At 42.3% G+C, this 15,268-nt stretch overlaps 1 protein-coding gene across 4 annotated transcripts in view; it reads right to left on the reverse strand.

The window, feature by feature from the left end:
• The window catches only part of MRAP2 (melanocortin 2 receptor accessory protein 2), a 79,987-nt gene that overhangs the window by 21,877 nt on the left and 42,842 nt on the right, over positions 1-15,268 (reverse strand). For 2 of the 4 annotated variants that reach the window (XM_081529779.1, XM_081529778.1), the window contains exon 2: positions 5,355-5,487. The exons of the other annotated variants lie outside the window; for them this stretch is intronic. In XM_081529779.1, the coding sequence (XP_081385905.1) occupies positions 5,355-5,481 (127 nt within the window). In that variant the 5' untranslated portion in view covers positions 5,482-5,487. The remainder of the gene's footprint in view (positions 1-5,354; positions 5,488-15,268) is intronic. 4 annotated transcript variants of the gene reach the window in all.

Raw genomic sequence — 15,268 nt, forward strand, 5'->3', positions numbered from 1 at the left:
ACTGAAACATGTACATTACCATAAGTAAAAGATGACCAGTGCAAGTTCGATGCATAAAGAAGGGCGCCCAAAGCTGGTGCTCTGGGACAACCCAGAGGGACAGTGTGGGGAAGGACATGGGACGGGGTTCAGGACAGGGGGACACATGTATACCTGTGGGCGATTCATGTTGATGTATGGCAAAAGCCATCACAATACTGGAAAGCAATTATCCTTCAATTAAATTTATTAACAAAAATAGTGCTGCAAATAACAGGTGCTCAATAAATACGTATAGAATGAATGGATGAATGAATGTCCATTTTTCTGGTACCAAATGTACATCAGATACAGGTCCACTTCAGATAGTTATAAAGTTTATTACCAGATTCAAAACTGAAGGCAAAAGGAGAATTTACAATGATCATCAGAGGTTGTTTCTCAGATGAAAGACCCTATAGAGATAGGATCTTAATTTCAGCAGGCAGCAGAACTTAGTCTATCTAGAGATGTAACTATTGTTGCTAAGAACAACCCATCACAGGTAAAGTAAAAGATAACTGTTATGGTCACTGCTATCTTCCTAAATGCTTCCCCTTGAAATGACTGATTTTCATTCTTTTCAACTTGCACCTAATTGGCTTTGAATTTTTCTCAGCAAAACAAGGAGATGCACTTGAAGCCCAGAATTACAGCTTTTTAAAATGGAAGACACTAATCCTAAAGGTATACAATACAATAATTGACTTATTTTCCTGTAGGTCTTGGGGTTTGTTCTGGAAGCTAAGGGCGTCTAATCAGATCTCTTACATCAAAATAGTAAAGACTTACCTAGGAATTTCTGTTTTTTGCCTAAAATGAATGCTAACACTAAAAGCACTCCTCCTTAATGGTATAGTAAGTAAAATGTGTAAGTAATGCCTACATTTCTGCCTACATCTTGCAGGAATTTATTCCAGCTATAATCATCTCTAAATGTAATATGCCCCAAAGAGATTTTCAACTGTCTCTGGAAATGCCCCAACCAAAATTACAGCAGTATTGCCCTTTAAACTAAGAAAAAGAGGCAGGAGCAAAATGACACAAAAATAAAATCTGTGTCATGAAGTTATAAAAGCTTAGATTACAGGAAAATATATGGTGATTTGCCCACTCATTTTGATTTTCATTAAAATCCTTAACAGCAAGTATCCTTACCCACAGACTGTCCCAGAAAAATAACAGATTATAAAGAATTAAAGCAAATTAAGAAGGGTGATTCACAGCCTGACAGCAATAGCCCTCCATCAGATAATGGATGACACTACATCCTAATGGAATCCACGTGCTTTTCTTTTACATCTATACAGAACTACTGAGCAGACATCAACAAAGGAGTGTGTGAAAGCATTTGATTATTATTCACTTCAGGGGTAAAGGATATGTGATTTAGTTAATGCTTTTTAAGGAACAAAAATAGAAAGCTCCTATATAGGAAATTATTAACTCCAAAGCCCTTTACAACCTCATCGATGGAGACCAGAGGGCAGGAACCAGCCAGCTATCATTGCCCCTGTCCCTCTAATGGTCCGGGAGTTGCTCAACCACAGCCACCAGCAATCAGCAGCACCCAGACCCTCAGGACCTACAGGTGAAGCCAGGCTCTTGTGGTCCTTCCTGCAATCAGGGGTGGGGAAAAGGCTAAAACTTAATTAGCTGGAATTGGGGGTCAACCAAGATGGAGACTTGAGAGGCTCCTGAGGTCCCCTCTTCCCACAGACACATCGAATATATGGCTACATATGGAGCAGTTCCCTCTGAAAGAGTTCCAGAAGCTAGCTGAATGACTCCTACACATCTGACAAATGAAAAAGTACCCACCTTCAAATCAGTAAGAAAGGCTGAGTCATCTCCTGCCATTAACCCCACCCCCAGCAGAGCAATGTGCAATCAGAGGTAAGCCCCAGTTCTCATCCTCCCTGAGGAAGGGCCTGGACCACACATCTGGAGCCCCACTGGAGGCAGTTCAAGATGGCGGTGTAGGAAGATCCTAAATTCACCTTCTCCCACGGACATACAACTACAACTACACAGGGATATTTTCCTCAGAAAAGACCTGAAAACTGAACAAGCAGAGCCTCTACAACAAAGGATAAAAAGACAGCACTGAGACAGTTAGCAGAGGCAGAAACACAGTCTCACTAAAAAAAAAAAAACCCAGAAAAAAACTCCATCCTAGGTGCAGCAATCCACGATTGGGAGAGAGCTCAAAAATACAGAACTCTTCTCTAAGGTGAGAGGGGTCTGAGCTCCATCAAAAGCATCCCAAATCGTCGATCCTGCCTAGGAAAGACAAGCCTCCAAAATGGTTGACTTTAAGAAACCAATGGGTATTACTTTCAGGAAAAATAGAGCTCTGCAGGGAATGGAGAATATGTTTAAAGGGCTCATGCACAGACTCCCTCACCCCGGGATCCAGTACAAAAACACCAATTTGAAAATCACCTGGACTATTAAGGAGACCCACTAACTAATCTTAAAGCTTCTGCTGGAGAGGCACAAATTTGCTGGGACTCTTTCCGGTGATGGACACATTGGCAGATGCCATTTTAATGATCTCATTCTACCTTGCTAGTTCCAGGGCTGGTGGGTGCCATCTTGGAATTCTCCCTCTAACCTGCTAGCGTCCATAGGGGTGCCCCCCTGGGAGCCCCACCCACCCCTGTGTCACAGCTGCAAGCCACAGCTGGGCTGGGCAAGCACTCTGCCCACCCCTGCAATGCAGCTGGCAGGCACATGCAGCCCATACAGGTGATGTCCCTTGAGTTCCTAGCTCTGGTGGCCAGGGCTTCTCACAAAACATTTCCTAGATGCCACTCCTTTAAGCTTGGGAGAAGTGGCTCTTTTAGCTAATGCACAGAAACCAACACAGAGAGTCAAGAAGAAGGAAGAAATAGAGGAATATGTTCCAAACAAAAGAACAAGATAAATCTCTAGAAATAGATCTTAGTGAGAGTTCAAAATAAGGGTCATAAATATAGGAGTAAGCTCTTTGATATCACTCTTAGTAATGATTTTTTGGATTTAACACCCAAAGCAAAGGCAACAAAAGCAAAATAAACAAGTAGGACTACATTAAACTAAACAGCTTCTGCATAGCAAAGTGAAAGTGAAGTAGCTCAGTCCTGTCGGACTCTTTGCAACCCCATGGACTGCAGCCTACCAGGCTCCTCTGTCCATGGGATTTTCCAGGCAAGAGTACTGGAGTGGGTTGCCATTTCCTTCTCCAGGGGATCTTCCTGACCCAGGGATCGAACCTGGGTCTCCTGCATTGCAGGTAGATGCTTTACCATCAGAAACTATCAATAATGTGAAAAGGTCACCTATGGAATAGGAGAAGACATAGGCAAACCACATATCTGGTAAGAGTTTAATATCCAAAGTAGACAAGGGACTCATATAACTCAATAGCAAAATAAATCCAATTAAAAAATGGGCAAAGGGCCTGAACAGACATATTTCCACAGACAATATCCAAATGTTACAGGCACATGAAAAGGTAACTCAACATCGCCAATCATTAGGGAAATGCAATTCAAAACCTCAAAGAGATATCATCTCACCCCTGTTAGAATGTCCTTTATCAAAAAAGACAAGAGAGAACAAATGCTGGTGAGGATGTGGAGAAAAGATACCCCTTGTACATTGTTGTAGGAATGTAACTGGTATAGCCACTATGTATCAAGTTCCTCAAGAAATTAAAATAGAACTACCATAAGATCCAGCTTTTCCACTTTTGGAAACATATCCAAAGGAAATGAAAGCATCATCTTGAAGAAGGTATATCTGTACTTCCCTGTTCACTGCAGCATTATTCACAATAGCCAAGGTATGGAAACAACCTCACTGTCCATTCACTGATGAATGGATTAAGAAAATGTGGTAGGCAGATGATAGATAGATATTTGAATATTATTCAGCCTTTAAGAAGAAGGGAATATTGTCATTTATTACAACATGGGTGAAACTGGAAGGCATTATATGAAGTGAGATAAGCTAATCAGAGAAAGACAATTAGCGCATGATATCACTTATACGTAGACTCTAAAAGAGAAGAAGTCAAACTCAAAGAAACAGTGAGTAGAAAAGTGGTTGCCAGAGGCTGAAGGGTGGGGAAATCAGGAGAGGCTGGTAAAAAGTGTACAAACTTTCAGTTATAAGATGAATAAGGTCTGGGGACCTAACGTATAACATGGACAGTATAGTTAATAATACCGTCTTGTACAGTTGGCAAGAGAGTAGAACCTAAATGTTCTTACCCATGAATAAACAATCAAATACATATACCTGAAGTGATAGAAATGTTAATGAAGTTGATGGAGAGAATCCTTTCACAATATACACAATGTATCATCATTTTATTTATTGTATAAATATATGACAATTTTATTTGTCAGTTATTTCTCAATGAAACTGGAAAAAACTAGAAAGTCCACCTGGCAATGGAGCAGCAAGTAGGGGTTGAGAGATCATGATGCCAAGACAGCTCAGAGAGGCAGAGGCCAGAAAATGTGAAAGCACTTCCTTGGCCACATTCGTCTTCAATTCTAATCACTCTTGTATTTCCTAAACATGTCCCATTCATCTGAGCCAGTAAAGGACCTACCACTTTTATAGTACTGTGGACATTCATTCTGAAACAACCAAACATCTCTAGGATATTTACAGGGTAAGCACGACAGGACCCGGGAATGGGCAGCAGTTTCTGCTCATGTCAACTCTGCTTAAGGAAACTGAGCTGCTTCATGCTTGCCAGTCAGCAGGCAGTTACGACTAGAGGTGAACAGTACCCCTTTCATAGAACTATATTTCCTTGCTCTGTGGTAGATGATTAATTACTCCAATAACATGAAACACAATTCATGCCTATAACACAGAGTTGGGAATGATCGTGAGCTATTCTGGTCCTTTATCATGAAAAAACACAGACAGATTGCTTCCCACAGTCCCAGAAACCCAGCAGGGCTGAAAGGATGCTGTGGACCAAGTGTTATAAAAGGAAGGTTCTTCAAATTAGAGTCCTAGATTCTATTTGTGTGTACATTTTTGATGGTCTAAATGTTCACAGTTTTGGAGAGCTGGAATCATTAATTTTTTTAAGTCTCAATTTGAAAGGGACATTGACTCATCTTCCACTAAGGGAATCTTTCAAGTTCTTCATCATTCATGTTATACATCCCAGATCAACGAGCCTATATGTGGAGGGGATTTAGGGGGTTTAGTGGGTAGAGGATATAGTTATGTATAAGCATGTCCAGGGAAAGTAAACACTGGTGGCTTCACAGATTAAGGCAAACACACAACATGCTTACAATGGGAAATTGCACAAGACTTACATTTATGAGCCTTCAGTCCTTCAAAAGAAACTGGTCCAATCTCATAATACTCATATTCCCAGGTATAATCAGAATTAGATGCAGATTGCTGGGACGTCCTGTTAGAAATTAACCTCTGGGCAGACATTTCTACCTGCACAAATGGAGAAAGGCAAGTGTAGAGTTTGTTAACTTACCCACACTGTCCTTGACCCTCTTCTGGAGGTCAGCAGGCAAAGGCCTAAGGGAGGTCCTATCCATCAGGTCAGGGACGTTTCTCCCTGGCTGCCCACACTTCATCCCAAGTGGCCATTATTTCCTTTTCTCTCTCCACAAGACTGGTATATATTTGTAACCAGACACCATGTCTTCTTTTGAGGTTGTTTCCCTCGAACTTAACCCAGTGCCTAGCACATAACCAAGTTCCAATAACTGATGAAAGAAAGAAGGAGGGAGAGAGTGCACCAAAATCCTCTGAGCTCACAACTTTAGCCTGACCACGTATCACCACCTATAAAGAGCCTACAGAGAATAAATAAAATCAGTAGCAGGAGAGAAGCAGCTCAATAGATTTCTATCAAGCACCTTCCATAGAAAAATAAAGACATGCCACCTACATCTAATGAAATGGAGTGGAGCAAAGAGAAGGGGACATCAAAAGTCACATCATTCAGGAAGATCCTCAATGGAAGCCCCAATCTTGGCCACCACTAGCACCTGAAATTTGTCCTATTTTCTGGATGTGCCAATGCCTTGTTTGTTACAATTTTATGTTAAAAAAAAGTGCTCACTTCTTTGTGAAATGAGGTTGCAGTGTACAGCATGGACACCTAAAATGACAAGTCCACAGAGCCAGTATCCACACTGTGCACCTGCGATATGTAGGCACTGTATATTGTGGGCTAGAAAGAGATGTCAGGCCAGGATCCCAGAGACTTTCCCTAATAATGGGGGAAGAATGTGTATGCATGCTCACTCAGTTCTGTCTGACTCTTTGTGACCCCACGGACTGTAGCCCACCAGGCTCCTCTGTCCATGGGATTTCCTAGGCAAGAATACTGGAGTGGGTGGCTATTTCCCTCTCCAGGGGATCATCTTGACCCAGGGATCAAACCCGTGTCTCCTGCATTGCAGGCAGATTCTTTACCACCTGGGAAGCCATAATGGGGAAAGAACACCAAGCAACAAATAACAGTAACATAAGGAAGAATTTGAATGAAGTACCAGCCAAAACCAAGATTCGCTGAGCAGTATAACTACTGAGTACCACCGCCCCACCCCAAGAGCTTTCTGAAGCTCCCCTTCTTCCACCCACCACAGGTCAGGACCACCCACTGCTGCCTCCAGGGCACAACCTCCAGAGAAGCTGAGGCAAAATCTCTACTACCCTTCTGTCCCAAAGCATGAGTCTCACCTTTCCCTCTTGCTTTTTTAAATTAATTAATTTTAATTGGAGGCTAATTATTTTACAATATTGTGGTGGCTTTTGCCATACATTGACATGAATCAGCCATGGGTGTATGTATCCCCCATCCTGAACTCCACCCCCCCCACCTCCCTCCCCATCCCATCCCTCTGGGTTGTCCCAGTGCACTTGCTTTGCGTGCCCTGTTTCATGTATGGTACTTGGACTGGTGACTATTTCACATATGGTAATATATATGTTTCAATGCTAGTCTCTCAAATCATCCCACCTTCACCCTCTCCCACAGAGTCCAAAAGTCTGTTCTTTACATCTGTGTCTCTTTTGCTGTCTCACATAAAGGGTGGTCGTTACCATCTTTCTAAATTCCACATATATGCATTAATATACTGTATTGGTGTTTTTCTTTCTGACTTACTTCACTCTGTATAATAGGCTCCAGTTTCATCCACCTCATTAGAACTGACTCAAATATATTCTTTTTAATGGCTGAGTAATATTCCATTATGTATGTGTACCACAGCTTTCTTATCCATTTATCTGCTGATGGACATCTAGGTTGCTTCCATGTCCTGGCTATTGTAAACAGTGCTGCGATGAACACTGGGCTACACATGTCTCTTTCAATTCTGGTTCCCTCAATGTGTATGCCCAGCAGTGGGATTGCTGGGTCATATGGCAGTTCTATTTCCAGTTTTTTAAGGAATCTCCACACTGTTCTCCATAGTGGCTGTACTAGTCTGCATTCCCACCAACAGTATAAGAGGGTTCCCTTTTCTCCACACCCTCTCCAGCATTTATTGTTTGTAGACTTTTTGATAGCAGCCATTCTGACGGGTGTAAGATGATACTTCATTGTGGTTTTAATTTGCATTTCTCTGATAATGAGTGATGTTGAGCATCTTTTCATGTGTTTGTTAGCCATCTGTATGTCTTCTTTGGAGAAATGTCTGTTTAGTTCTTTGGCCCATTTTTTGATTGGGTCATTTATTTTTCTGATATTGAGCTACATGAGTTGTTTGTATATACTTGAGATTAATTATTTGTCAGTTGCTTCATTTGCTATTATTTTCTCCCACTCTGAAGGCTGTCTTTTCACCTTGCTTATAGTTTCCTTCATTAGCAAAAGCTTTTAAGTTTAACTAGGTCCCATTTGTTTATTTTTGCTTTTATTTCCATTACTCTGGGAGGTGGGTCATAGAGGATCTTGCAGTGATTTATGTCAGAGAGTGTTTTGCCTATGTTTTCCTCTAGGAGTTTTATAGTTTCTGGTCTTACATTTAGATATTTAATCCATTTTGAGTTTATTTTTGTGTTTGGTGTTAGAAAGTGTTCTAGTTTCATTCTCCTACAGATGGTTGACCAGTTTTCCCAACACCATTTGTTAAAGAGATTTTCTTTTCTCCATTGTATATTTTTGCCTCCTTTGTTAAAGATAAGGGGTCCACAGGTGTGTGAATTTATCTCTGGGCTTTCTATTTTGTTCCACTGATCTATATTTTTGTCTTTGTGCCAGTACCATATTGTCTTGATGACTGTAGCTTTGTAGTATAGCCTGAAGTCAGCTTTGTAGTGTAGTCTGAAGTCATCACTTTCCCTCTTTCTTTCTTCCCCATTCCCAGTCCTGGACACCATAGAAACAGACTCCATCCAAGCCCTCACATCCTGATGTTCAAAAGAGGGTGTGCTCTGACCCAGAGATGTGTGACAGTATCAGAATTAGAAGGTGACTGTGAGTGCCCAGCCAGACAAATCACTACTCCAAAGCTAGAAGAAAAGTTACCGATTCTCCTTTGGGAAATAAAGCTAAACAAATTTTAAGAAAAGCTGACCTTTGAGTAAGGATTCAGTTACCTTTCTAGTACTGGCACAGAAATAACATGAAACCATTACCACAGTATCTTCTTTGGCATTTCTATTATTTGAACAAGAGTTGATTTCCCTTGACAATGAAATAGATTTCCTCAGGAAATGAAAATGAACACTTCAAACCCAAAAGGCACTCTCCTCAATTATGAGCACTCTCTTCAGAAGAAAGGAACTGTGTGTGAGACAGAAGAGTAGCTCTTCAGTTGTGAGGTTCAGAGATAAATGGTAGATTAGGATGAACATAATTCCCATTTGAGAATGTTAAGAATTTCACACCACACAGAAAAAGGCACTGTATTTGAAGTCAGAAGATGAGAGTCTTCATTGTTGTTTTCCCTCCATTTGCTATGTTGCCAAACAAGACACTTCAGCCAGCCACATCTTCCTCTTCCGCAAAACCAACCATCCCAACTTCCTGTTGTTGGCAGGAAGTGGTTCTGCCTATGGTCACTAATTGACACCATCATTATCCACCTGGCCTGCTTCTTGAGCCTCCTGTTTTTTCTGCTTCTTCTATTACCAACCCACTGCAATCCATTCTCCACACATCAGCCAATGATTTTTTATAAAGACAAATTGCCCTTGTCACTCCTTTGCTTAATACTTTTAAATGGCTTCCTACTGCTCTAAGGACAGAGCCTAAAATCCTTAAGATATTCTACAAGGTCATGGCTTGAGCCCTGCCATCTCCCCTTTTCTTGCCTCCTACCATATATCAAGTTGCACTTGGATTTCTTGCAGTTCTTCAAATACCTCATTCTCCTTACAACCTGCACACATACCGTTCCCTCTGACAGGAGTATTCTTCCTACCACTTCATCCTAACCCATGCCTCCTTTCCTGCATACTCTCATCATGTATACTAGAGCCAGCAAATCCAGCTTACCACCTGTTTTTGTATAGTCTGTAAGTGAATAATGTTTTAATATTTTTAAGTTTTATTTTTATTTCTTTTTTCTCAGTTTTTCATTCATCTTATTTTTTAAAATTATTTTTTGGCCACATCATGTGGCATGTGAGACCTAAGCTTCCTGACCAGGGATTGAACCCATACCCCCTGCAGTGGAAGTGTGGAGTCTTAACCACTGGACCACCAGGGAATTTCCAAGAATGTTTTAATATTTTTAACCATTGGGAAGAAACAAGAGAATGGTATTGTTCATGATCTGAGAGAATTTTAAGAAACTCAAGTATAAGAGCCCATAAATACAATTTTATTGGAACACAGCTACCCTCGTTTTTGTCTTTGTTTTGTCTTCTCTAGCAGTACAACAGCTGAGTAGTTCTGAGAGAGATAGCAGAGTCCCCAGAGCCTAAAATATTTACTTTCTAATATCTTATAGAAAAAGTTTGCCAACTCCCTCCTCGAGAGCTGTGGCAAAAAAATGATCTGAGCTTCAGTTTTCCCAACAGGAGAGTAAAAGTGATAACAGTACTAACATCATGAAGTTGTTCTAAAGATGAAATGTGATGTGTATGAAATGTGCAGAGCCAGGATGCAGGGAAATGCTAGTCTGAGAAAGAAATGCCTAGGTTTATTCTTTACACAACAACAACTTCCCTGTCAGCTGATTCCTATCAACTTCACCATATGGTTAGTTGATCTGTGTGGTTTAGATGAATAAAATTACTATAACAAAAAATAAATTGAAAGACATTCATTTTGATGGTTTAAAATCACAATGAGAAATATGGGATTCATGATGTTTCATCCGATCAAAAATATGGTAATAATCTCTCTCCTTTTGAGGCAAATAAGAGGAAGTCTGATTTGATCATATCATTTTTATGGGAAATTAGCATTACAGCCAATGTAATAAGCAGAGGAAGGCACCTGGCTTCAGCTGGTGTCAAAACAGAAACTAGAAAAACAGAAAAAAGTACATAAAATGATGAAGAAAACAAATACTAGCAAGTGTTTTCCATGCTCTGAGCATCATTCCCCATGATGTTCTTCTCCATATCTGTGCACAGTGGTCCCCCATCCATGGCTGCCCAGGACCAGCGGCTCTTCCTGCTACTCTATCAGCTCAGAAAGAGGCATTAGTACCACCTGCACAGAACCAGCCAGGAACCAGCAAGTAAAATATCTGTAAAAGAGTCGGGTATCAAAAAGTATCAACAACTCACCCACCACAGAGAGGTGTTTTTTAAACTTCTTTTTTCTCTCCCTTACATTATTCCTATTCATTTAAATGAACTAGTTAGGGATGGATGGAGACCAAAGGGTGATGAAAGTCATAGGTGACAAGGTCCTGAGAGTGGAAAGATGGTCCTTTAAGACAGGATGCCTGTCAAATGCCTGGAGATAGGAGGTTCTCTGGGGAAGCAGAATGGGATGCAGGCCACACCATCCCCACCCCAGAGCAGCCATCTTTGTGGAGTCCTTCTGATGAAAGGAGCATCCTGTGTTTTCACTGGCTATTTCCTCTCAGTTCTTGAATTGCCAAGACAGATTTGGAGGACAGAACCTCTGGCTTCTGCTTCTACCCCACACCCTTGAAAAAGTCCATGAGGCAGTGCTTTTCATGCAAGTGTCAAATGAGCCAGCTTGGGCCATCACATGCACAGGACAAACAACAGACAGAAGGCAGGATGCTGCATAATGTTCATCGGTGAAGCCCAGGGTTGCCTTTCTGAGCTTTGCAGACACAGAAGCTGGCGCTGCTTCACCATCTGGAAGCTGCCAGCAAGTCTGGGTAGCAGTCCCCAGAGTATATTGTCACCACAGTGAGGAATGTCTGGGCTTGAACACACACTGAGGGAGAGATGGGGCACTGAGGCTTGTTCATGGGGGTGCTGGACTCAGACAGCTGCTCTCTTCAGAGCACAGCAAACAGGAAACACAGAGCTCGGTGTGCGGCTGCCTTCTGCTCCCCAGCTGCTCCTACACACTCCCTCCTGAGAGTCTCTTAATGTCAGATTTTTTCATAGTATTAGAATCAGTAAATAAACATCTTCCAGAGGAAACATATCCCAAACAAGCCTATTGGTGCTATACAGAGAGACTAATTGCTCTTTTGAGTAGCTGAACACATCCTTGCCAACAACAATAATGAAAAATTATAACCTCACCTCAAAGCCCCACCTGAAAAATAAACTTACCTTTTCCAGGTGTGCACTGGGTAGTTTAGGCCAGTTTATAGGAGTGGGAGAGGACAATTAGCAGGCCCTAGGAACCTCTCAGAACTATCTAAACATTGCCCCTTCTCCCATTCACATGCCCAACACTTTCATGTCTTCTTCCAATTATCCAATCTTTCTTTCTCCAACCCAGGTTCCCACACCACTCCTGGATATCCTCTTGCCTTCTTAAATCAGGTCAAATAATTCTCTCCACCTCCCTGAACTTGAGAAGATGTATATGAACATGGGGCTTCCCTGGTGGCTCAGGCAATAAAGAATCTTCCTGCAATGCAGGAGACCCGGGTTCAACCCCTGGGTCAGGAAGGTCCCCTGGAGAAGGGAATGTCTACCCCCTCCAGTATTCTTGCCTGGAAAATCCCATGGAAAGAGAAGTCTGGTGGGCTACAGTCCAAGGGGTTGCAAAGAGTCAGGCATGACTAAGAGACTAGCACTTTCACTTTCACATATGAACATGGATGTTCCCATGGAGTGAATTAAAAACTCTTCATCAATATCTGTGGTGGGTCATGATGGGTGCATGTGACAAGGGAGCTGTTTCCTTGGAACTGGACATTTATTTCCATGTTAAGGGGTAGACATGAGCAGTTGAGTTTTCCAAGTGATCACCAACTCAGACACAGGACTAGCACATAAAGGGGAGATCCAAAAGATGCCTATAAATCCTAAAAAATGAGTATCCACATGCGTGCGCGTGTGCAGACACACACACACACACACACACACACACACACACACACACACAGCCAGGAAGATACACCAAACAGTTGTTTGCCAGTGCCACAGACCGACCTAATGACCCAAGCTGGTCAGCTTGCATAGAGGCAGACCTAATGACGCATTTGCATTTGAGATCAAAATCCCCAACAGTAGGCATTCTTTCTGCTCTTCAATTCCCAAATTCCAAAAGTCGGTGTGCCACCCAGGATAGCAACCTCCATTCTGACCTGGGCCATGACGATCTCATTAATCACTTATCTCTATCTTCCTTCTATTCATAGGAACAGCTATTCCTTCACAACAGAGAAGTCACCCTCTTGACTCATCACCCTTTCTCTTTTCAGCTGAGACATTCAAAAAATCAAAGGTCAAGTCTGGCCAGGCCCTATTTTGGTCACTGAGGAGTCCAAGGTCAGAACTTCAGAATCATAGCTTTAGAAGCTTCAGTCCCTCACTGCAGAGAGATATGACCAGGCACCCAAAGTAGAACTGATGATCCACCCAGCTTACGTGCAGCCACGTGGGATGGACCATACAGAAATCTAATGAGAGTCTTCAGGGTTCTGAGCTGGGCTCATGGTTAGGCCAGAACCAGCTGGATATTCCTAAAGCATTTCCAAAAGGCACTGCATCTCAGCAAGGAATCACACTTGACTCTATAAAATCAGAACCTCTGTGGTCCCCTCCCAGAATGTTACTTAACAAATGCTGACATGGTCTTCTTACCCCGTGCTTTGCTCCTTTTATAGATTCCATGTGAATGAGAACCACCGTGTTCTATTTGCACTTGTCACTTTAATTCTCATGTTTGCAGATTCCTTTTTGGTGAATCCATTTTAAGTCAGCAACTTCTTACACAGAGTATGGCTTTTTATTTCCTTCAATTAAGGAGGCCATGCTTCCTGGGCTTCAGTCCTCCTCCTAACTATTATCTTGACTTGAACATACATCTTACTTGTGAAGTCCAAGACTCTAGTTACTCAATTCAGACTAGAAATATTACACACACACATAGTTCTTCCTCCCTTTTCAGATGGACACAATTCCAAAATTTCTCTACACTATCAAGGTTTATGCTTTGCTGGCCATTTCCTAGAAAGTACTCAGTTACTCACAAAAAATGTGGTGATAGGACTTCCCTGGTGGTACAGTGGATAAGAATCTGCCTGCCAATGCAGGGGACATGGGTTCGATCCTTAGTCCAGGAAGACCTACATGCTGCAGGCAACTAAGCCACAGCTACTGAGTCTAAAGTCACAACTACTGAAGCTCACAAGCCTACAGCCCGTGCTTCAAAACAAGAGAAGCCACCGCAATGAGAAGCCCAGGCCCCACAATGAAGAGTAGCCCCCATTTGCCACAACTAGAGAAAGCCTGCACAGCAACACAGACCCAGCACAGCCAATAAATAAATAAACAAAAACACAGTGACTGACGGCTGACAGAGAAATTCTGGATGCATCCTCTTCCTGTCTCTTCCTCTTTCTCCACTGCACAACAGCAACTTATTTTGAGGAGCAAAACTTGGAACAGAAAGTGCTTGCAAGCCTGAAGATTTCCTGTCTGAAAATCAGAATCAACACCATAGAAAAACAATTTCCAAAACCAGAAAGGAAACTTATATTTTGTGCAACTAGATATTCAGCCAACACCTGAAATGCAGAGATGCTGAATTAACAAGTGGGCATCCTTTCTCTACCAGGAGAAAGGATCTCTCAAAGAGCGTAAGGGGTGGGTTCTACACTCACCTTCTCCAGTTATGTTCTGAGCACCTGCATAGCCGCACATAGGCTGAAAAGTACTTTATAAAGTTGGCCCTTTCTGGCTCTGTTTTACTCCCTGGGTCAATACAGCATATGCTTATTGCATGAATTATGAGGTGGGGAACACAATGGCTGTCCTTGAGCCCCTTGGAGAGGTCTTTTGAGATGGGAACAGTCTCAGCAATATACCACAGTACAGGCCATGCTAGGACCGCACGAAGCAGTCCTTTGGTGGCTCTCTCCTCCCTTTGGTCTCTTTTCCATCAGGACAGGGACCTCTCCCACTTGCTCACTGCTGTATTTCCAGCAACCCACCCAAAATCTGGCTCATAGCAGACATGCAATTAATACTCATCGAGTCAGTTTCTCATGATGTGGAAAAGCCATGCATTTTTTTTTTCACTCTCTTTCTCAACCCTGAACCCAAGAAGAGAACTTTCCCATTTTAACAGAGACTTCAGCTGGACAGAGAGAAAACTGTCAGGCCTACACAAGGAAAAACACTCCATAGAGAAGCTGTAAAGCCTCCATCTGGGAAGGATTGCCTGAAAGTGACAACGCACGGCTCTGAGATATGTGAGGGGGTGGCAGGCACACTGCCCTCAGTTCTGCAGATTTAGGGAGCTGGGTTTTCACAGTCCTCCAGGGGTCAGGCGGGCACAATGACCAAGCAAAGGAGAATGATTTATAACCAGAGCATTCATTTGTTGAATTACAATAAGGAACAAAATGGTCAAGAAGACCAGAGCAGAGGTTTTGCAGTCTGGGAAACAAAATTCAAGATAAGAAGATTAGCCGGAGAATGTAGAATGAGGGCAAAGGAGTCATGTAATGTAATTTAGCCCACTACACATGTGACAGGATGCTCTGCTGTTTGTCTTGTATCCCAACACGGATGTCCTGTTGTGGAGGGGTTGGAGTCCTCACTAAAGAAATGTCATCCATTTAGTGAACTCCTGCCTCTTTCTGGACCTTGTTTTCCTTGTTCCGGACTTCAAAATATTCTAGGCACGTTG

The sequence above is a fragment of the Giraffa tippelskirchi genome, chromosome 9, assembly GCF_054371585.1.
Source record: "Giraffa tippelskirchi isolate mGirTip1 chromosome 9, T2T-mGirTip1v1.2.pri, whole genome shotgun sequence".
Taxonomy (NCBI): Eukaryota; Metazoa; Chordata; class Mammalia; order Artiodactyla; family Giraffidae; genus Giraffa; species Giraffa tippelskirchi.